Source organism: Pelophylax lessonae, assembly GCF_965119305.1.
Source record: "Pelophylax lessonae genome assembly, chromosome: 2".
Taxonomy (NCBI): domain Eukaryota; kingdom Metazoa; phylum Chordata; class Amphibia; order Anura; family Ranidae; genus Pelophylax; species Pelophylax lessonae.
The window spans coordinates 565,090,884-565,113,292 of NC_138769.1; the positions used below are offsets into that span (position 1 = coordinate 565,090,884).

The 22,409-nt window shown below is 41.9% G+C and overlaps 1 protein-coding gene across 1 annotated transcript in view; it reads right to left on the reverse strand.

The window, feature by feature from the left end:
- MMP19 (matrix metallopeptidase 19) overlaps positions 1-14,154 on the reverse strand; it is a 39,046-nt gene extending 24,892 nt beyond the window's left edge. The window contains exons 1-3 of the mRNA XM_082246285.1: positions 13,997-14,154; positions 6,262-6,350; positions 673-803 (exon numbers count right to left, since the gene is read on the reverse strand). Coding sequence (XP_082102411.1) covers positions 673-803; positions 6,262-6,350; positions 13,997-14,083 — 307 coding nt within the window. The 5' untranslated portion in view covers positions 14,084-14,154. The remainder of the gene's footprint in view (positions 1-672; positions 804-6,261; positions 6,351-13,996) is intronic.
- Between the last annotated feature and the right edge of the window lie 8,255 nt (positions 14,155-22,409).

Below are 22,409 nucleotides of genomic sequence, written 5' to 3' on the forward strand. Positions count from 1 at the left end.
TTGTCTGGGGTGGCAATTGCCACCCCAGCTAGCCCTCTGGCTTCGCCACTGACCACCTAGTTTAACTACCAACCCAACTGCAATTATAAACTAAGCCTTCCTCTCTGGTGGGATTTTAAGAATCCAAAGGCTCCATGCACACTAGTGTTTTTTTAGGCTCCTAGGACCTTTAAGCTGTTATTAGCATTTTTTTTCTGCTCCAAGAAGCTAAATAGTGTTATTCTATGCGCCCATGCACACTACTTTAGGCTATTAGTGTTTTTTGAGCTTCAGCGTCTAAGAAAAGAAAATGATTGTTTTTGTAGAGTTTTTGAGCGTTTTTCCAGCACAATAAAAAAAAAAAAGGCTGAACGCGTTTCACTTTCCGGCAAGGCCCGGCAAGGAGCTCTGCAAGGAGCTTCAAAGCGCATGCGCCGCTGACGTCAGCGGCTGCATGCAGGTTGAATATCTCCTAAACCGTGCAGGTTTAGGAGATATTAATTGTACCTACAGGTAAGCCTTATTATAGGCTTACCTGTAGATAAAAGTTAAACAAAGGAGTATACTACCGCTTTAAGGTTATAAAAAACGCCAGTGTGCATGGAGCCAAAAACTAACAGAGCACATGATGATTTGTATGACTCCAACTAAACAGGCCCATAGTGTGAATCCTTGTCTATAGGTCTGTCTTACCTAAGAGGAGATATCGGAGGGTAACTTGATTAAATGGGTCTTCTAATCCACATCGTGGCTGCCTCATCCTCTCCAGGGTGGCATTGTCCAGTAACCCTGTTTCAGGCAGCTGAGAAGCAAGCTGGAAAGCTCTAAATGAAATCAAAATAATAAAATATGCATTAAGACATTCTTAAAGCTCAAGACATAGATATTTTTATTTTTTATATATTAATCATTATTTCTCACTCTTAGTTGGGTACTACTTTTTTTAAGTTTTGTGAAAACTCCTGATATGTACAGCAAGCGTTGCACTTCTAGCTGCCAACTACAGTGGGTACGGAAAGTATTCAGACCCCCTTAAATTTTTCACTCTTTGTTATATTGCAGCCATTTGCTAAAATCATTTAAGTTCATTCTTCTTCCTCATGAATGTACACATAGCACCCCATACTGACAGAAAAACACAGAATTGTTGACATTGTTGCAGATTTATTAAAAAAGAAAAACTGAAATATCACATGGTCCTAAGTATTCAGACCCTTTGCTGTGACACTTATATATTTAACTCGGGTGCTTTCCATTTCTTCTGATCATCCTTGAGATGGTTCTACACCTTCATTTGAGTCCAGCTGTGTTTGATTATACTGATTGGACTTGATTAGGAAAGCCACACACCTGTCTATATAAGACCTTCCAGATCACAATGCATGTCAGAGCAAATGAGAATCATGAGGTCAAAGGAACTGCCTGAAGAGCTCAGAGACAGAATTGTGGCAAGGCACAGATCTGGCCAAGGTTACAAAAAGATTTCTGCTGCACTTAAGGTTCCTAAGAGCACAGTGGCCTCCATAATCCTCAAATGGAAGATGTTTGGGACGACCAGAACCCTTCCTAGAGCTGGCCGTCCGGCCAAACTGAGCTATCGGGGGAGAAGAGCCTTGGTGAGAGAGGTAAAGAAGAACCCAAAGATCACTGTGGCTGAGCTCCAGAAATGCAGTCAGGAGATGGGAGAAAGTTGTAGAAAGTCAACCATCACTGCAGCCCTCCACCAGTCGGGGCTTTATGGCAGAGAGGCCCGACGGAAGCCTCTCCTCAGTGTAAGACACATGAAAGCCCACATGGAGTTTGCTAAAAAACACCTGAAGGACTCCAAGATGGTGAGAAATAAGATTCTCTGGTCTGATGAGACCAAAATAGAACTTTTTGGCCTTAATTCTAAGCGGTATATGTGGAGAAAACCAGGCACTGCTCATCGCCTGTCCAATACAGTCCCAACAGTGAAGCATGGTGGTGGCAGCTGTGGGGGTGTTTTTCAGCTGCAGGGACAGGACGACTGGTTGCAATCGAGGGAAAGATGAATGCGGCCAAGTACAGGGATATCCTGGACAAAAACCTTCTCCACAGTGCTCTGGACCTCAGACTGGGCCGAAGGTTTACCTTCCAACAAGACAATGACCCTAAGCACACAGCTAAAATAACGAAGGAGTGGCTTCACAATAACTCCGTGACTGTTCTTGAATGGCCCAGCCAGAGCCCTGACTTAAACCCAATTGAGCATCTCTGGAGAGACCTAAAAATGGCTGTCCACCAATGTTTACCATCCAACCTGACAGAACTGGAGAGGATCTGCAAGGAGGAATGGCAGAGGATCCCCAAATCCAGGTGTGAAAGACTTGTTGCATCTTTCCCAAAAAGACTCCTGGCTGTATTAGATCAAAAGGGGGCTTCTACTAAATACTGAGCAAAGGGTCTGAATACTTAGGACCATGTGATATTTCAGTTTTTCTTTTTTAATAAATCTGCAGCAATGTCAACAATTCTGTGTTTTTCTGTCAGTATGGGGTGCTATGTGTACATTCATGAGGAAGAAGAATGAACCTAAATGATTTTAGCAAATGGCTGCAATATAACAAAGAGTGAAAAATTTAAGGGGGTCTGAATACTTTCCGTACCCACTGTATATCAGAACGGGGTCTTTGAGCCACATCATTTCTGGAGTTGTGCTACAGCCCCGTTACTTTGGTATTACTTCAGTAGGTCTCTAAGCTCCACTGAGAGCCGCTAATACGTAGAGCAGGAGCCACACTTCCGCATTGTATGTGGTTGCGGCACGGCCCCATTTAGTAGCCTGCCGAGCACTAAAGTGAGGATAAATCTTGTCACACCGCGATGCATCCTTAGCTGTGGCATGGCATATGTACACCACTGCCTATTGCCCGTTTCAGCTTAAAGAGGAGTAGATGTTGGGCAATAAGAAACGCTGCTCAGCCTCGTGTTTTTATGCCCCCTAACCGATGGTGAAAGGCCTGTTTCACATGGGCTTCAGCTTGTATAAGAGTAGTGTAGATCAGTGTTTCTCAACCTTCTTTTAATCAAGGCCCTCCTTAAAGTTATGCACAATCTCGAGGCACCCCCATCCTATAATGTAAAAAACAAAACAAATTGTTTTATAAAGGGAATATAAAATGATTCCCGTGCTATGGACTTAAATGTATCACTGCTGCCTCCACTGACAACAACTACCAAGGTAGGTGTCAAGATATGGTAAATAAGGGGGTGGTGGATTTGGCGCTGCTGGAGATAAATGTGCTAAAATGTGTCACAATATAACAACAATGTGGCAAAATGCTAAGTGAGTGCAATAGGTACTTCAAATTAAATTGTAATCCTAATTAATGAAGATCTGTGGCAGGTAAAATCAAACGAAGTGCTAACGTGCAAAAACTTCATGATTTAAAGTGTTACAACATTTAAAAAAAAGGTGCTTTGGTAAATGAACCCATTAGTGATCCTGTTTACCAGGGATCCTCAAACTATGGCCTTCCCGCTGTTACGGAACTACACATCTCATGGGGCATTGTAAAACTCTGACATTCACAGACATGACTAGACATGATGGGAATTGTAGTTCCTGAACAACTGGAGGGCCATAGTTTGAAGACCCCTGCTGTACACAGTCCATACGGGATTCAGTATAAGGTGACAAGTGTCGAAATCAAGTTCATAAAAAAATCAAAAATAATATAAGGTGAAATCGGCGCTGCCAAGGTACACGCAATCGAGCTATGTGTCCGAGTCGTTCTCGTGCCCTCCTTTCTAGCTGCACTCACCAGATAAATCTCCCCACTAGGGGGTAACCAGCATTCACAGTACCACTGACTGTAAGTAAAATCCTTATCCAAACAGGTGCCTCCTTGGTTTTCTCTGCCCCAGTGATCTCATGTAAAGACAATAATTGTTTCCATAGCGTAACTCCGTATTACAATGCTTTATTGCACAAATAAATAGTGCAATTACATGAATTCAGATAATATCAGGAGTTTGTGTGGATAAGCCAGGAAGTCTGGGACGTGATGCACTCCACAGACTGAAACTGGATGTGATGCAATGACGGTAAAGCTCTGTCTTACACGTTTCGTCACAAAGACGTCATCAGAAGTGGCCGCTATAGAGTTACGCTATGGAAACAATTATTGTCTTTAAACTTCTTGTTTTTTACAATTCTTGTTTTTTTTATGATATATATTGTGACACATTTAAGCACATTTATCACCAGCATTGCCAAATCCACCTACCTCCTTTTTTCCCATAATAGTTTTAAATATCGCAGCAAAATCCACACCTGTATGACACCCAACATTAGAGGTGATTTATTCTTCCAAGGTAAATGCACCTTTGCACTCTGGTACTGACTAGTATTCCAGTGTTTCTCTTCTCCCTTTGTTTCTCTCCCTCACTTAGCAAATGTCACCCCAGTGCTGGCAGAGGGAGACAGGGGAGGGGAAAACAAGAAAGTTTTAACCAATTACTGATGATGTCATTGGTTGTTAGGGCAGCCGCGGCTGGAAGGTTGTAATAGTGCACAATGAAAACCTATGACTTTGTGTAACTAAAAGCTAGCTTTGATCCACCTTGTGGATATTATACAATTTATGGGCATTTTTTAGGAATTTTGTCACGGCACCCCTGAAGAAACTTGGAGGCACCCTGGTTGAAAAAGGCAGGTGTAGACGGCAAGCTTTTTATGAAACATTCAGCAAGCATTTGCAAAGTTTTCGACAAGCTTCAAGCAGCTTTCCCTAAGCCTTTGAAGTGCCCTTCAGCTCCTGTTTAGAAATGTTGAACACAGATCCTAATGTAAGTGCTGATTGTAACTTTAAACAAGCTGCTAGCAGGCTTCAACAGGCTTTCAACAAGCTTCAAGTAGTGCTGAAATCTGCTAGCAGCTTGTTTAAAGTGGCAATCAGCCCCCCTGTTAGGGTCTGTGTTCAACATTTACAAACTGGAGATTAATGGTACCTTAAAAGCTTCAAAAAAGCTTGCAAATGCTTTGAAAAAGCTTACTGTTTACACTAATTTAATACAAGCTGAAGCCTGTGTGAAACGGGCCTAAATGAACGAATGAATAAACTCACTTAGCACAGGGGCACAGAGAAACAAACAGTGATTTCTTCAGAATATCAAAAGGTAGGAATCTGCAACAAAGTTTGTTAAAATCCCTGCAATGTACAGAGATCCCCCAGAGGGGAATGTTTTTTCTGAACAAAAGTGAAAGCTCTGCAAGTTCTTTGTAAAAGCTTGCTGTACTCACTGATTTTATACGAGTTGAAGCCAGTGTGATAAAGACCTAAGAGCAGGAAAGTGCCATAGACCAGTGGTCCTCAACCCTGGTCCTCAGGGCCCACTAAGAGGCCAGGTTTGCAAGATAACTGAAATACATCTAGTCAGTGCTGTATTTTGGCCTAGGCCAACAAGGCCCAGGCCTAGGGCGGCACTTTGCAGGGGGGCAGCAAAAAAGCCACATCCCCCCTCTACCTGAGACTCTATTGGCCACTGGTTGCTAGAGCTGCCTCTCTCACCCCCTCTCTCATTTACCCCCTCTCTATCACCCCTCCTCTCTCTTATCCCCCCTCTCTCTCTCTCTCTCCCTCATACCCCCCTCTCTCTCTCTCTCTCACCCCCTCTCATCCCCCCTCTCTCTTTCTCACCCCCCTCTCTCAACCCACTCTCTCTCACCCCCTCTCTCTCTCTCTCATCACCCCTCTCTCTCTCATCCCCCTCTCTCTATCATCCCCCCTCTCTCTATCATCCCCCCTCTCTCTCTCTCACTCTTTGATTCCCCCCTCTCACTCACCCCCTCTCTTTCATCCCCTCCTCTCTCTCCCCCTCTCTCTCTCTCTCATCCCCCCCTCTCTCTCTCCCTCCCTCACCCAGCCCCTGCTCTCTCTCCCTCACCCTTCTCTGTCTCCCACCCCCTCCCACCCACCCCTCTCGTGAGATCTCAGAGGTTCATGCTGGGACTTGTAGTCCTTCAATTTTGGAGGGAGTCACATCCGTTAAAAAAGGAGTGGGGAAAATTTACATAGGAGGGGGGGGGGCAGGGCACCCAATTTTAGTCTTGCCTAGGGCAGCACAAAACCAAAATACACCTCTGCATCTAGTATTTCTAGTACTCTAGTCTGCATCTCCCCAAGGTAATACTTAAAATCTTGCCTGTTAGTGGGCCCTGAGGACCGGAGTTGAGGATCACTGCCATAGACCCTTCACACCACACCGGATCATTACTCTGGAGCGGCAACACTACATGTCATCTGAACAACAACTTACTGTATAGCTTTTTGCACCTCTTCTGAGCTGAAGTCTTCACTATCACTTTCAAGTGGTTTTTGCAAATATCCAAACTGCTTGAGATAAGCCTATTAATGAAAAAAAAAAAATATACTGAAATTAGAGGTAGACATTTTTATGTGGAATACAAATACCAAAAATTCAATTAGATATGGCCATAGCTGCCTCTGATTGTATACTGATTTTAAAGGTTTAGTTTACTTTTACCAAAAGACTGCCTATGCAGGTAAGGGGTGCCTGTAGAATAAAACAAACCGTGCAGCTTTGAACAAAGTTGAATTATGACCCTGCCTATAGGTGTAGGCCATTTATGTACCTCCCAATGTCTGGTGAGAAACTTCCAGAGATAGCATCATCCCATTCCACCTTGTCTCTAGGGCATTGCTTAGTCTTTCCCAGTAGCTCTGAGCTAAACAATGCTGCAACAGAGGAGATAGTGAACCACAAATGTATGGGGGTACTCCTGTGATGGTGGGGGTGAACAGTAATGGCTGTGAGTGTCTTAGCAACGTCCTAGCAACAAGTCAGGGCAGGATGATGCCACCTCACTGAGATTTTCAGCCATATCTCAGGAGGTCTGTAAATGGCCTACATCTATAGTAAGAGCATTATCCAACCTTGTTCAAAGCTGCACATTTTATTTTTTATACACCCTTACCTGCATCTGCAGTTTTTTGGTAAAGGTGAACTAACCCTTTAAAAATCATACATTTTTTTACTTTTCTGTCTTCAAAGGAAATACGGAAACGTGTGATTAACAAGGAAAATTCCTAGGCAATTTTAATTACTGGTTCGTAGGAGGAAATGATCAGTCATGGCAGATTTATTTTATTACACCCTGAGGCACAACATTTCTTCCCCAGATTAGGCACTGAGACGTTTATTGCTGCTTTACCAGCATCCATGGGAAGTTTGTTGGTTTGTACCGGGACTGTCTGCAGTGGTGTTCTACAAAGGTCATATTCCTACAAACATTCCAAAATATGTCAGCTTTAATAGTAACCACAAATAGTAGCTAGGGGGATGAGATAATCTAATGACCCTCAATTATCAGTCACATGACTCAATTAAGTAATGACTGCTATCATTTTTCGGTCACATATGCTGTTCTATAAATAAAATTTACTGGTAAACAACAACTTTTGCAATGGAAAAAGTGATTATACACATACACATACATCAGATTATGTGCATTTTTTTGGAAAGAAAAAAAAAATCAAGGAAATGCCTGATTGTATTTTACAGCAAAGCTTTCATCTCAAGAATAGTGCAAATTACAGCAACTGTAAGGCTAAGTTCACATGTAGGCGTTTTGGAGCGTTTTTGGGGCATTTTTCTGCTCTAGGATCAGCTCAAAAAACACCCAACAAGACATCCTATTCATTCAATGGATAGGCCATTCAGATGTTCACATCTGAGCGCTTTGACATTTTAAGCAATGCTCAAAAAAGTACATGAGTTTCTTTTTGGGCAGATTAAGGGCGTTTTTATTTTTTTCCATTAGTCACTTGTCAACGTAAAAACGCCTGCACAAAAATGCCTGAAAAAAACGGCTAAAAAACGCCCGTAAATAGAAACGTCAAGATGTGAACGTAGCCTCAAAAAAAAAAAAAAAATATTATTTTATGCAAATACCAACTTTTTTTTTTTTTTAACAAATAAAGTTTTATTGAAAACTAAAAGCATATAAACAATAGTTCACAACAATTTTAAGACAGTCTTTATAAGTGCCATGAACATGATGAGGAAACAGCTCATACTGTATAATGTATAAGGAACACAAAGGTATAAACCTGGGCTTGTCTCTATCGCACAAAGACACTACTGCTTTGTCTTAGGCATACAGCAGTATTCGCATTCGTAGTTCACACCACCAACTAACAAGTGTATAGTGATCTCAACCAATAGGTAGCCTGTCTATAACCAATTCTAAAGGACTCAGACCTGGGAAATCTAGCCAAGAGCCCCAAAGATTTTCAAATTTGCGGGGTAATCCTCTTTGCTGGTAGATGTATTTCTCCAGTCTAAGAGTTTCACCCATACATTGTACCCTTTCCTTATGAGCTGGGAAATTAATAGACTTCCAGTATCAAAGCACAACACTCTGCTCTAGCCACAGCTTCTCTAATGGGAACAGATAGTTATGAAATCATCTAGGATGCCCAGTAAACAAGGTTTGGGGGCAAGTGGAATGGAAATCTGAAATACAGCATTTATCGTACTCAGAACTCCCACCCAATAAATGTGCAGTTTGGGGCACTGCCAAATTAAATTAATCAAGTCCCTATTGTCCCTGGATCATTTACTGCAAGTGGGGGTATCCAAGATCCCCATTTTTTACAACCTGACCGGAGTAAGATTTGCCCTCAGGAGTACAAAGTACTTTGTGATACAAAGTACTCATTGCATGAGCCTTTGTATCATGAGCCTTTGTATCATGAGCCTTTGTATCATGAGCCTTTGTATCAGAGCCTTTGTATCACATTAAGGGCGCATTGGGGTACTGCCTAAAGAGCTAAAAATATGGAACGCCTCACTAATTTGCATGTCATCCTTGCGCATGGGTCATGCTAATGTTCTCTGTATCATTCCAATTTTAGTATATGTTCTGCCAAAGCGAGGACAAGTACCAACTTTAATTCTATGAATCAATCAGATTCATAGAATAATTCTTCTATAACCCCATGTATTTCAAAAGGGCTCCTTTGCTTAAAAAAAAAAGAAGAGAGGAACCCATCAAAAGTTAGAAGCTGAGAATGAGTATAGCACAATTTGATACATATTTGCATCAAGGCCTTTTGGTATGTTGTTTTAGTAAGGTCCTTACGGTAAGGTTTGTTTTAGGGTCAGTGTGGACAGGATTTTGTTTAGGTTAAGGTGGTTGCCATTTGTTTGTACTGGTGGTAAGCGATGAGGGGACGCACTGGCTACCTTCACTGCCATTGTGTTATTCCTGGGAATCCAGTGCTTTCCTATACCTTTAAGGAAAGGTAGGCGCCCTCCGGGCATACTTGTCCTTAATCTATCCATTATTATATAAGTGCTCCAAATTTGGAAAAAGTTCAAATTAAATTAAAATTTAGGACTGCAGTACACTGCGGTGCTGTAACTTGGCCTCTGAAGCTTACGCATGTATTTGCAAAATGAGTGCAAAGTAAACCCCTTGGTTTTAATGTGAACTTTTAGACAGGACAATTCAATTTGTGGCAGGCTGGCTGGTAATTGAGCTGGGATTTTTTGTTTTTTGACAAGCGTGCTTCTTGCTGCAAAGGTCAGTTATAGGTTGGGGTGATTGCCATTTGTTTGTACTGAGGATTTTGTTTATGTCAGAACAGCTTCTCTCCCCATGCAAGGCAATTGGATTGCAAGAGCAGTTTGAAGCAGGTTGATGCGTGTTAGTAGGAAAGTCAGCTGCAGGTCACCTGTCAATGAAGTCTGCAGGATCTCAGAAGCATCTCAAACTGATCTCATCTGAAAGTAATATATATTGAAACCCTAAAACCCAACACAGGTCCTTATTGTGTCCAGTATATACCCTGTCCATTGATGAAAGATCTGCTTTCTTCTCATTCTTTGAATACTGGATGTACTGTATCAGTCTATTCTGTTTATCTATATTAGTATTCCCCAAAATGGTCAATACTGACTCCTAGAAGTGGATGGAACTATACAAGGTGTAAAAAAAAAACATCAAAAGAGGGTCAATAAGTGTCTGGGAGTCAATACAACTCATGATACATTAGTGTGACAGTCAGTGGGAAGAATTCTCCTTACTCTTGTCATCATTGGGAAGAATTACCCCCTTACAGATAGCTAAAAGCAACAAAGGTGTCATTGGGAACTTATCTGAGAGGCAGAAATTGCCCATTGCTCAAGTAACCCCTAACAACCTCAGGAGGAACCCTAATGCCTCGTACACATGCATCGATAGTTGGCCGTGAATTTTTGGCCAACGTCCGATTGGACGATTTTTGGCTTGTTAGTATGATGCTTTCAACAACCGACTCCGACTTTTCGGCCGAATAAAATCTGGTGTGCATGCTATAAAATTTTTGTTGGCCGTCAACACAACGGCCGATTTTCCGTCAGTCAGTACAGATTTTGGCAGACAAAAATCTGATGAGCAAGACTGGGCATGCTCAGAGAAGAAAAAACACACGGAAAGTAAACCAGCACATGACATCACTTCTGAAGTTGGTTTTTGTTGGCCGTAAAAATTTGTGTGCAGTCTAGAGCACATTTCAACCAACACAACAACACTGGACAAAAGACGGCCGATCGGTCGGCCGATAATCGTTGCGTGTGTACGAGGCATAAGATTCCACGGAACCCTGGTTGAGAAACCTTGATCTGTATGGTAACATTTCAACATGTTATTTGTTTTTCCTATTCATTGAAACATTGTTTTATAAAAATTGAAAAAAAGTGAAATGGAATGAAGAAAAGTTGTGTTTTGTTTTTCAATGGAGGATTATTTTCCTTTGGACTTATATTAACCGAAATATGTATTTACTGCTTCAGCTTACAAATACCTTTACAATACAATGGAGAACAATGAAATATACCCTCACAGGTAGCAAGCCATGTGTTCATGTGGTGCCTAAAATTGTAGAACCACACACTGCCAAAGAGTAGAACTAACCGATTTGACAATACTTTGAAAAGCATGTCATTACCAACCCCGAGTGAGAGATTTATTAAATGTGGGGGATTTCATAGTTGGCCCTTTTTTTTTTTTGTATCATCATAAGGGACTCTTTAGTGTATAACCAGTAAAGAACCATAATGCAGTGACACAAAAACTATATACAGTATATATATATATATATATATATATATATATATAATCCCCTACAAGGCTGTGTGGTGTGGCAGGACTGTATAATTCACATACCTGGTTGAATTACAAGTACTGCAGAATTGTATTCGTACTTGGCTAGAGTTCTGCTTTACTTAACCCTTTGCAAATGAGTGTATCAGTGGTAGGTACTTAGACTGTAGACCCCACAAAACTAGGGATTGATTCAAAATAGTTACATGCCTAAGTGGTTATAAGAATGCCTTAAAAAATAAACATTCCCAGGTACAACTCTTCAAAAAGATATCTATAGAAAGGTGAGATACAAATACAAGTGAGCTTTCATTGAACAGATCTGCTCTTCCTATTTTTCCATCTGCAATGCCATTAAAATCAGGGAAAACACTTCTATTTACACAGAAGGGTTATAAAATCACTCACTTGGTGGTACAAATAGCAACAGTGTTTAGAAATCAGCCACTTCTGATTGCTTTACCCTGCTAAACACTGAGCGTGGACTTACCAAAGTGGGCTATACTTTTTTTTTCAGCCTTCAGGCTGAATCTAATAGATTCCTCCACCCATGCTAATGGATGAATCTCTTCTGCCGCCTTATGTATTCTGACAGCCAGCTCCAGCGGTTGTCAGAATACCTGAACAGTGCTTTCATCTGATTTGATGCAGGCACCGTTCAGCTGACAATTTTCCACCTGACTCATTCAACAAAAGTCAATTGTTCAATTGGCTTTTGTTGAGCTGTGTCATGCCGACAGTGACGCCCACGGCTTGTATTTCATCATGAATCAGGTAAAATTCAAGTCATGTATTTCAGCCTGAAAGCATCAAAGTGTATGGAAACTCTAAATCAGTTTTCAGTATGTTTGGCATCTCACCATATACATTTTCATAAGCAAATATTTTTTCTGGATCTGTTGCAAAGTGTCTTACCTGAAGATCCTTGCCAGTAAATACACTTACCGCTTCAAGCTGACAAGACTAAGCAATTGCAATGATTCAATGCAGGCAAACCGCTCAGGCGAGATATGGCTCAGGTGCAGGTCGGATCCGCTGTCCAGATGTTGAGCCAAACATAGAAATGGTAATGACCGCACTCTGATGCAAAATCAAAGCAAATGGAGTAGTTTATTCTTCATCACAGACATCAAAGCCAGACCATTAGGACACAGGACAGGTAAAAGGTTGACGCGTTTCACGACAATTCCAGTCGCTTACTCATAACCATGGTTATTTATTATTATTATTATACAGAATTTATATAGCGCCAACAGTTTGTGCAGCGCTTTACAATGTGAGGGAAGACAATATAGTTACAATACAATTCAAAACAGGAGGAACTAGAGGGCCCTGCTCGTTAGAGCTTACAATCTAGAAGGTTATGAGTAAGCGCCTGGAATTGTTGTGAAACGCGTCAACCTTTTACCTGTCCTGTGTCTTAATAGTCTTGCTTTGATGTCTGTGATGAAGAGTAAACTACTCCATGTGCTTTGATTTTGCATCAGAGTGCGGTCATTACCATTTTGTGTAAGACTAAGCAATTGCCTTGCAGTTAGCAGTAGTGCTGTTAGTTGGCCATTGGGCTACTTACCTATAAAAAAGACTGAATATGGCAGCCCAACGGCCAACTGAAAGAGCATACACAACAGACTGACAACACTGTTACTAATTGCAAGACAGTAGCTAATGGCCCGTACACATGTTCCGAAAATTGGATGAAAAATACTGCTTTTGAAGCAATCGTACGATAATTGGATTGTTAGTACAGAGCATTCAAGAGCCGATTACGACAGTCCATCTGATATTATCTGATCGGACAAGTATAAAAACATTTCTTATACGATACCAGATCGTACGATTTTCCTTTAATCAGTACAGTTGTCGTTCCGAAATTACACTACCTATACACTATACCATTTCTGTGTAAGACTAAGCAATTGCCTTGCAGTTAGCAGTAGTGCTGTTAGTTGGCCGTTGGGCCACCTACCTATAAAAAAGACTGAATATGGCAGCCCAACAGCCAACTGAAAGAGCATACACAGCAGACTGACAACACTGCTACTAATTGCAAGACAGTAGCTAATGGCCCGTACACATGTTCCGAAAATTGGACGAAAAATACTGCTTTCGAAGCAATCGTACGATAATTGGATTGTTAGTACAGAGCATTCAAGAGCCGATTACGACAGTTCATCTGATATTATCTGATCGGACAAGTATAAAAAATGTTCTTATACGATACCAGATCGTACGATTTTCCTTTAATCAGTACAGTTGTCGTCCAAAATTACACTACAAATACACTACAACACATTACATCACTTCCGGTTTTTTATTCTGTCGAATTTTCCTAACTTTAGTAACCTCTCCATTTTCAATATGCGTCTAGCATGCAAAAAACAACGAACGATCTGTCGTCTGATTTTGGGATTGTGTGTACGGGCCATTAGTGCTGTCAGCATGAAATGCATGTGCAAGCCGGGTCTCCTGGTCAGAAACTTTGCAACACATAAAAAAAATGCTTCAAGTAAATTTATACAGTGAGCATATATAAAAATTAGATTTTGAGTTGACATACACTTTAGTCTTCTCAATATTATTCAATGTAATTTGTTGGTCTAAAGGTCATGTTATAAATATTTTCTCCATTACATCACAGCAAATGAGATCCAGCAGATACATCTGCAGAAATAAAAATATATAAACAGGAAATGTGCTAAAAGAGAGCAAACCCACCAGCAATTTATGCGTGATTTTCTTCAATCTGGGCTACCTTTAATGAGACTGTTCACTATTAAATATTAATCATATGTACAGATGTTCTGCTCACATTCCTGTCCTTTTCTACAGTTTCTGCTTTCCATCATATAAGATCATTTGGTAAGAAGCAGCGATACTCACCATGGCCTCCTCTTCAGTGCCGGGGTCCATTAGGGTTTTTGCATAAACAGAGAGGGCCAGAGCCCCCAGGAGAGGAAAAAGCAGCATCCTAAAGTTCAGCTCTTGTCAGATGTGTCACTGGCGTTGTTTCTTGGCTCTGTGTTGTGGGTTCCCCTTGTAAGACTTTAAGAAGACTGCCAGTATGACTCAAACTCTCCCTTCTCCCTCCTCCTCCCTCTTGAGAAATGACCATGGAATGCTGTTAACCCATGCCTGCAGACTCAGCAGGGTTTTTTTTTTTGTTTTTTTTTAAATAAAAAATTCAGCTTGCATTCATTGAAGATGTTCATCTATTTTCTAGTTACTAATTGTTGACAGCTTGTATATGAGTATAAGAGAAGACTAAGCTGGAATGAGTCACTGTACAAGACACACATCCGGAGAGCAGTCTGATAAACGGACATCTCTACAGTCATAACATTGGGATCTCAAATCATTTCAGGATTTGGGTTTCTCCATTAAATGTCAAATTTCAATATATTTTATTTAAAAGTAGGTGAGAATTACATATCAAGGCAGGTCGGGGGGAGAAGTGTGTGACTAAGCCACAAAACATGTAACGGTAAAATAGTACAACTGAAAATCAAATGGAAGAAAAAACTTTTAACCACTTTACCACCGGAGGATTTTGCTGTCCTACGTCCAGGCCACTTTTTGCGATTCGGCACTGTGCGACTTTAACTGACAATTGCGCGGTCATGCAACGCCGTGCCCAAACGAAATTTACGTCCTTTTTTTCCCACAAACAGAGCTTTCTTTTGGTGGTATTTGATCACCTCTGCGCTTTTTATTTTTTGCGATATTAATAATAAAATGCAAACATTTTGAAAAAATAACAATATTTTTCTAATTTGACAGTTAAAAAATATCCAATATATAAAATTTTTGTCATATATTTAGGCCAAAATGTATTTAGCTACATGTCTTTGACAAAAAAATTCTCAATGAGCGTATTTTTAACCGCTTTAAGACCAGAAGATTTCACCCCATTCCTGACCAGGCCATATTTTGCGATTCGGCACTGCGTTACTTTAACGGACAATTGCGCGGTCGTACAATGCTGTACCCAAATTAAATGTAAGTCCTTTTTTCCCCACAAATAGAGCTTTCTTTTGGTGGTATTTGATCACCTGTGCGATTTTTACTTTTTACGCTATAAACAAAAAATGCGACAATTTTGAAAAAATAACAATATTTTTCACATTTTTTTATATGAAATTCCCCCAAAAAAATGTAAAAATCAAAATTTTATAACCTTTTAGGCCAATTTGTTTTCTGCTACATATGTTTGGTAAAATAAATCGCATTAAGTGTATTTCGATTAGTTTGCGCAAAAGTTATTGCGTTTACTAACTACGGGAAAGATTTATGTCATTTTTATGTTTTTTTTTTTTTTACTAGTAATGGCGGCGATCTGCGATTTTTTTTGCGGGACTGCGACATTGCGGCGGACAGATCGGACCCTTGGCTGACATTTTTGACACTTTTGGGGGTACCAGTGACATTACTACAGTAATTAGTGCTATAAATATGCACTGTTACTGTAAAAAATGACACTGGCAGGGAAGGGGTTAACTTTATTAGAGATCAAGGGGTTAAGTGTGTCCCTAGGGGCGTGCTTCTAACTGTAAAGGGGCATGGCTTTTTATGTAACCACAGAGACATACAATCCTACATAGCAGGATCGTATGATCTCTGCAGTTACACCAGGGAGAATGACAGGCGGCTTTGTTTACATCAGCCGCCTGCCTTTCTCCCTCTGCAGCGGGAGATCGCGAGTGACCGGCAGACATTGGAGCCGCCAGTCACTTGCGCGGAGAAGGCAGGGAACAAGCAGGGGCGGGAGAGCGCCTCTAGCGGCACACGCTTGCCCCCTAGAGGCTCGTGGGCGAGTGACGTAGCCCTACGTCGTTTTGCCTGTACGGGGCAAACTGCCGCCGTATATAGTCGTGCGGCGGTCGGCAAGTGGTTAAAGAGGTAAGTAAAGTAAACTCTTAACTTTTTTTTTCTTTTCCCTGCAAAGTAAATGCATCGCATACTAGCACATTATGTGACACTTACCTGCAACGAAGCCCGCGTTGTCCCTGCTGCCGGGCACATCCACCTTCACCCGTCTCCTTTCCGGGTCTTCGGACTCCGGTTGTATTACTGGCCGGAGCCACGTGATGTCACTCCCACGTGAGCGTATTTTGATTAGTTTGCGCAAAAGTTATCACCTCTACAATTTAGGGGAAATATTTATGTCATTTTTATTTTTACTAGTAATGGCGGCGATCAGCGATTTTTTGCGGGACTGCGACATTGCGGCAGACAGATCAAACCTCTAACTGACATTTTTGACACTTTCGGGGGGACCAGTGACATTACTACAGTAATCAGTGCTAAAAATATGCACTGTTACTGTAATGATGACAATGGCAGGGAAGGGGGTTAACCCAGGGGCGATCAAAGGGCTAAATGTGAGCCTAGGGAGTGTTTTCTAATTGTTGGGGGGATGGGCTTGTGAAATCAACACAGAGACTTTTGTTCCTAAATAGGAGAAATACAGGGGAATGTGTTGATAGCTGAGAGAACAGCCGTTCTCTCTTCACGGGGAGCGATTGCTGGTGCCCGGCGGCAATTGCAGCCGCTGGCCCCGTGGATCAGCTTCCCCGCTGGCGAGTGGGTGCGAGTGTGTGTACCCCCAGGATCACTTCTGCGAACCCCCGTACAGGTACGGCAATTCGCGGGAACCTGTCAACCTTCCGCCGTATATAGGTGGCGGCTGGTAAGCAAGTGGTTAAGATAAAAAACCTTCTGGTTGTAGCAGCCTCCCCAACACCCTCTAATACTTACCTGAGCCCCCTCTCTATCCAGGGATGTCCACATAACCCTCAACCATCCAGAACTCTCTCTCCTGAATAGCTGAAACACAGCCGCAACACCGTTGGCTCCCCCGGCTCAATCAAAGTCAGTTAGCCAGTCAGGAGAAAGAGGGGGCAGGCCCAAATGTCAGCTCCGTGTCTGAATGGACACACAGAGCTGCAGCTCGGTTTGAGTGCCCCCATGGCAAGCTGCGTGCTGTGGGGGCACTTGACAGGAGGGAGGGGCCAGGAGCAGCAACGAGGGACCCCCAGAAGAGGAGGATCCAACTGCATAGAGGAGGTACTGTAAGTATAACATGTTTGTTATTTTTTAAAAACTAGACTTTGCAATCACTTTATTGTACATGCTTGCAAACGTGTATGCATGTGTTAATATGTAATCTAAAAAGTCAGCTGTCAGCGCTTAAGTGGTCTGGAAAAAGCAGCTTGCAATATGTGTAAATATACAAACACAAAATTACATAAAAAAGAAAAAAGCAGCGCTGTATGAATAATAGTGATACTCTTCAATAAGTATAAAAAATGTGCATAAACAAAACTGAGTTTTAAATCAAATAAAATAGATCACAATAAAGTGAAAAAACGTCCATAGGTGTAAATAAAATAGTTCCAGTGTTATTACTCCACAATTTCAGTGAATCACTGTCTGTGTGTTGCCTCCAAGAAGTGCACACTCACCAGAACCATACAGCGCTGCTTTTTTCTTTTTTATGCGTTTATATGTGTAAAGCGCATGTTCTTAGATGCAGATCTTTGGATTCTGTGTTAGGGATCTGAATGCAGTACATGTTTACGCACCTGTGTGAATGGCTCCACTGAAAACAATGCAGCTGTATTCAGATCCATCATTAACCCCTTTAAGAAATTCTAGATGCCAGGAGGCAGGGGTGGGCATTCAGGTCGCGTGACCGTTGTCCTGCAGTCGAGCAGTCGCATGATCGCAAGTATGCATCATTACATATATATGCATCGGGCTGCATATATGCGCTCTCAGCACAGCTTTGTGTTTACATAGGGCCGCATATATGCGGCCTCCCAGCATTAAAGCCCATCCGCCAAGAGGTATATATATATATATATATATATATATATATATATATATATATACAGGGCTTTTTTTCTCAGAGAATAGATGCAGGAACTCCCCACCTTTTGAGTCACCCCTTGCCTCTGCCCGTACCCACCTCCAAACACTGTCTTTTGGTTCCACCCCCTACCCACCTCCCAGTGCCACCTCTTTTAGAGAATACAGAACAAAGTATCATTTTGTGGTGCTAAGTAATGTGTATGGAATGTGTTAATGATAACAAGAAAAGCAGTAAAATAGATCCCCTGCAAACAGCAACAGTAGAAACCCCCCAAAAAATAGACCCCCCCTCCAGCAACAATAGATGCACCCCAGCAACCAGCATCAATTGACCCTCCAGCAGATAGCAACAATAGACCCCCCTCCCTTAACAGTAGATCCCTCATAGCAACAAACAACTGAGTCCCCAGCAACATAAGACCACCCCCCTAGCAACCAAAGACCCCATGCAAAAATAGATTCCCAGCAGCCATCATCAATAGACCCTCCAGCACACCCCAGCATCCTTTGCCATTACATACATTCAGTGCTGAAGGTGCCGGAATTGCGTTCCTCTGCGTTCCCGCTGAAAAAAAGCCCTGTGTATATATAAGAGATATATGCGTGCAGCCGACAGCAAGATATTAAAAAACACTTATATATTCGTTTTTTTATGTCTATGTGAATGAAGCCTAAGAATCTCTATCAAATGTAATTGCTGCCTGTGTTCCCACAAAGGAATTTTCCCATCATGTCCTGTCCAGGTGACAGGTGTTGGACAAAACTGGAGGAGAGAGAACACAGGCAGCATTTAAACCTGATAGAAGTTCTAAGCCTTACCCTTCTATGTAGAACTGAAAAAAAATGTTTTGTCTGGTGTTTGCTTTTAAGGTTCCAAGGGGTCTGTTGTCTGGATTGGATATTTGGCTTCAAACCAGCATCAACTCTTCTAGGTACACACAGTGCTTCTGCACACAGATTTTGAACTTGGCAGGTAGGTTGTTCTAAACATCTTGGAAAACTAACCACAGATCTTCTGTGGATGTAGACTGCCTAAATTCCTTTTTTCTCTACATGTAATCCCAGACAGACTCGATGATGTTAAGATTGTTGATGTTGAGATCAGGGCTCTGTGGGGGCCAAACCATCATTTCCAGGACTCCTTGTTCTTCTTTACACTGACGGTAGTTTTCAATGGCATGGGCTGTATGTTTGGAGTTGTTGTCCTGCTGCAGAATAAATTTGGGGCCGATTGCACGCCTCTCTGATGGTATGGCATGATGGATAAGTATCCACCTGTATTTCTCAGCATTGAGAACACCATTGATCAAGCAACATTGAGGATCGTAGATGCAGTTTTTGGTCAAGGAAATCTAATGCAGCATGGAGAATGTCATGCAGTGCCATCAGCACAGAACTGGGGGGAAACCAGTAGGACCCAGGTACACCTATCTACTGCCTGGAAGAATTGCAGCCAAAAAGCCATACCTCCAATGTAGGAACATAGAAACTGGAGTGCAGAAAAATTGCAGCAGGTGCTCTGCACTGATAAGTCAACATTTGAAATATTTGGCTGTAGCAGAAGCTATTTTATTTCCCAATGGTCTGGAGAATGATACAATAATGAGTGTTTGCAGGCAACAGTGAAGCATGGTGAAGGTCCTTGCAAGTTTAGGGCTGCATTTCTGAAAATGGAGTTGGAGATTTCGTCAGGATTAATGGTATCCTCAATGCCGTGAAATACAGGCAGATACTTATCCATCATGCCATACCATCAGGGAGGCTTATGTTTGGCCCCAAATGTATTCTGCAGCAGGACAATCACCCTAAACATACAGTCAATGTCATTAAGAACAAGGAGTCCTGGAAGTGATGGTTTGGCCCCCACAGAGCCCTGATCTCGACATCATTGAGTTTGTCTGGGATTTCATGAAGAGGCAGAAGGATTGGAGCCAGCCTACATCCACAACAGAACAGTGGTTAGTTCTTCAAGATATTTGGAACAACCTACCTTCCGAGTTCCTTCAAAAACTGTGTGCACAAGCACTGTGTGGACCTAGAAAAATTGATTCTGGTTTGACGGAAAAGGGTGGTCACACCAATTATTGATTTGAATTGGATTTTGTTTCTGTCAATTGATAAAAATAAACAATTAACACTTTATTTCTGAAAGCATTCTTCATTTACAGCATTTTTTCACACCTGCCTAAAACTTCTGCACAATACTATACAGTATATCATAATACACTGGATATTATTTTTGTAGGTTCTTCCTCTCCTATACTGTATATAGAAATGAATGAAAACTGACCATTATAAGCACCTCTCAGTGTTAGCTATTTTGTCACAACCCTCTATCAGCCATTTTTGCTGGACAGCTTGGTCTGTTAAAGGAACTTACAAAATAACAGACTTACTGGTAGGATCACCAGGTATTAGAACTGTTATATTGGGGAAAATGCAGACTACTGTGTTAATGCTTGTGAGAGACTGCACCATATATGTCATTTTTATTTGATCTACTGAATTAGATAACTTGAATGAATTGTTAAAGCCTAAATCCAACCAAAAGTTTATTCTTATTAGTTTAAAATTGAGAGGGCAGGAGTTATACAAAAAAAAAATTCTGTCTATGATCCCATTAAGGAGATCTTCCCCCATTTCCTCTCCCTGTGACAACGGGACAAGAAATGCGGAGAGCCAAGAACAGTAATAAAAACACTTATAGTCACAATTACAATAATAGTTTTTTTTTTTTTGCCTGTGCCCCCATTGGAGTTGTTTACCACCACTTCCTGTCCGGACTATTGAGACATCTCCCCAGTAGGCACACAGACAGCAATAAAGAAGAAATTAGTATTTTTTTTAGGTTAAGCATAACTTAACCCGATAAAAAAAAATGTAACATATTGCAATTAACCAGTCCTTAGACGTGGTGTCTGTTACTTCTCTATTGTCAGGTTAAGAACATTTTAACAAGTGCAGAAAATACCTGTTGATTCTGCAAGAAATACTGCGTCCATGTCACTTTCTGTGAGATGCACTGAGCACAGAAAATGTTTTCTTTCTTAAGTATGTAGCCCTGCTTTGGGGGTGTTATGACAAATGACCCTACCCAAACAGGATGTTGCACTAAATCTGTAGGTAAATAGGAGAACCAGAACCTTCATTAAGAAGAAAAGTTGGTTTGATAATAAAGTTGGCAGTGCCTCCACCCAGGACAAGGCCTCTGAGGACAGAGGGGATTCTCTTCCTGGGAATTTATTCGCTAATCTAATCAAAGTAGATTGAAGCAGAACTACTGCAACCAGTATATAAATCTAACCCTAAGTATATAGATTTACACCAGTATATAAAAAATACAAGTTTTATATAGGAAATAGATTTATAATCGTAGTATTAACATCCAATGTACAAAGAGGTATTATCCGCAAAGAGCTTGATTGGTGTCCTGGTAATATTGTACCCATATACCTGGTATATATACCGTATATACTCGAGTATAAGCCGACCCGAATATAAGCCGAGACCCCTAATTTTACCACAAAAAAGTGGGAAAACTTATTGACTCGAGTATAAGCCTAGGGTGGGAAATGTAGCAGCTACTGGACCCAACTGGACCACCACGAGACACAAAACAGGGGCTGCGGGCATGGTGCAGGAGATGGCGCAGGTCATAGTACAGGCATTGCACAGGTCATGGTAAGGGCATGGCACAGGTCAGGGCACAGGTGATGGTACAGGCATGGCACAGGTGATGGTATTGGCATGGCACAGGTCATGGTACAGGCATGTCACAGGTCATGGTACAGGCATGTCACAGGTCATGATACAGGCATGTCACAGGTCATGGTACAGGCATGGTATAGGCATGGCACAGGTGATGGTATAGGCATAGCACAGGTGATGGTATAGGGATGGCACAGTATGTACAGGCATGGCACAATATGTACAGGCATGGCACAGTATGTATAGGCATGGCACAGTAAGTACATGCATGGCACAGTATGTACAGGCATGGCACAGGAGATGCAGTGCTGCGGGCATGGTACAGGAGAATGTCCTGTACCATGCCCGCAGAACTGCATGAGGAAATGCAGGGGCTGTGGAGGAGTCTCAAGAAGAGAGAGAGAGAGAGAGCCCAGCGCCGATCTGAGTGTAGCACAGCAGTACTTTAATGACACACAAATTACAATGCTACTCACAAGAGGTAGATAAAAGCAGGCATCTAAAATCAATGGGGGGAAGTCTCTGTGGTCGCATCCACGGTGGAAGGTCCGGTCAGGCGGGAACGCTGTGATGAGGGAGGGCAGCCGATGTCCTCATGTGGGAGGCGGGGGACGTGCCGATCCTCTTTGATGTTGATGCAGCGTGGGACCGCCGGTCGGATGGGTGCGACGTCACTCAGGAGACACCAGGGGATCAAACGGCGACGCGTTGCGGA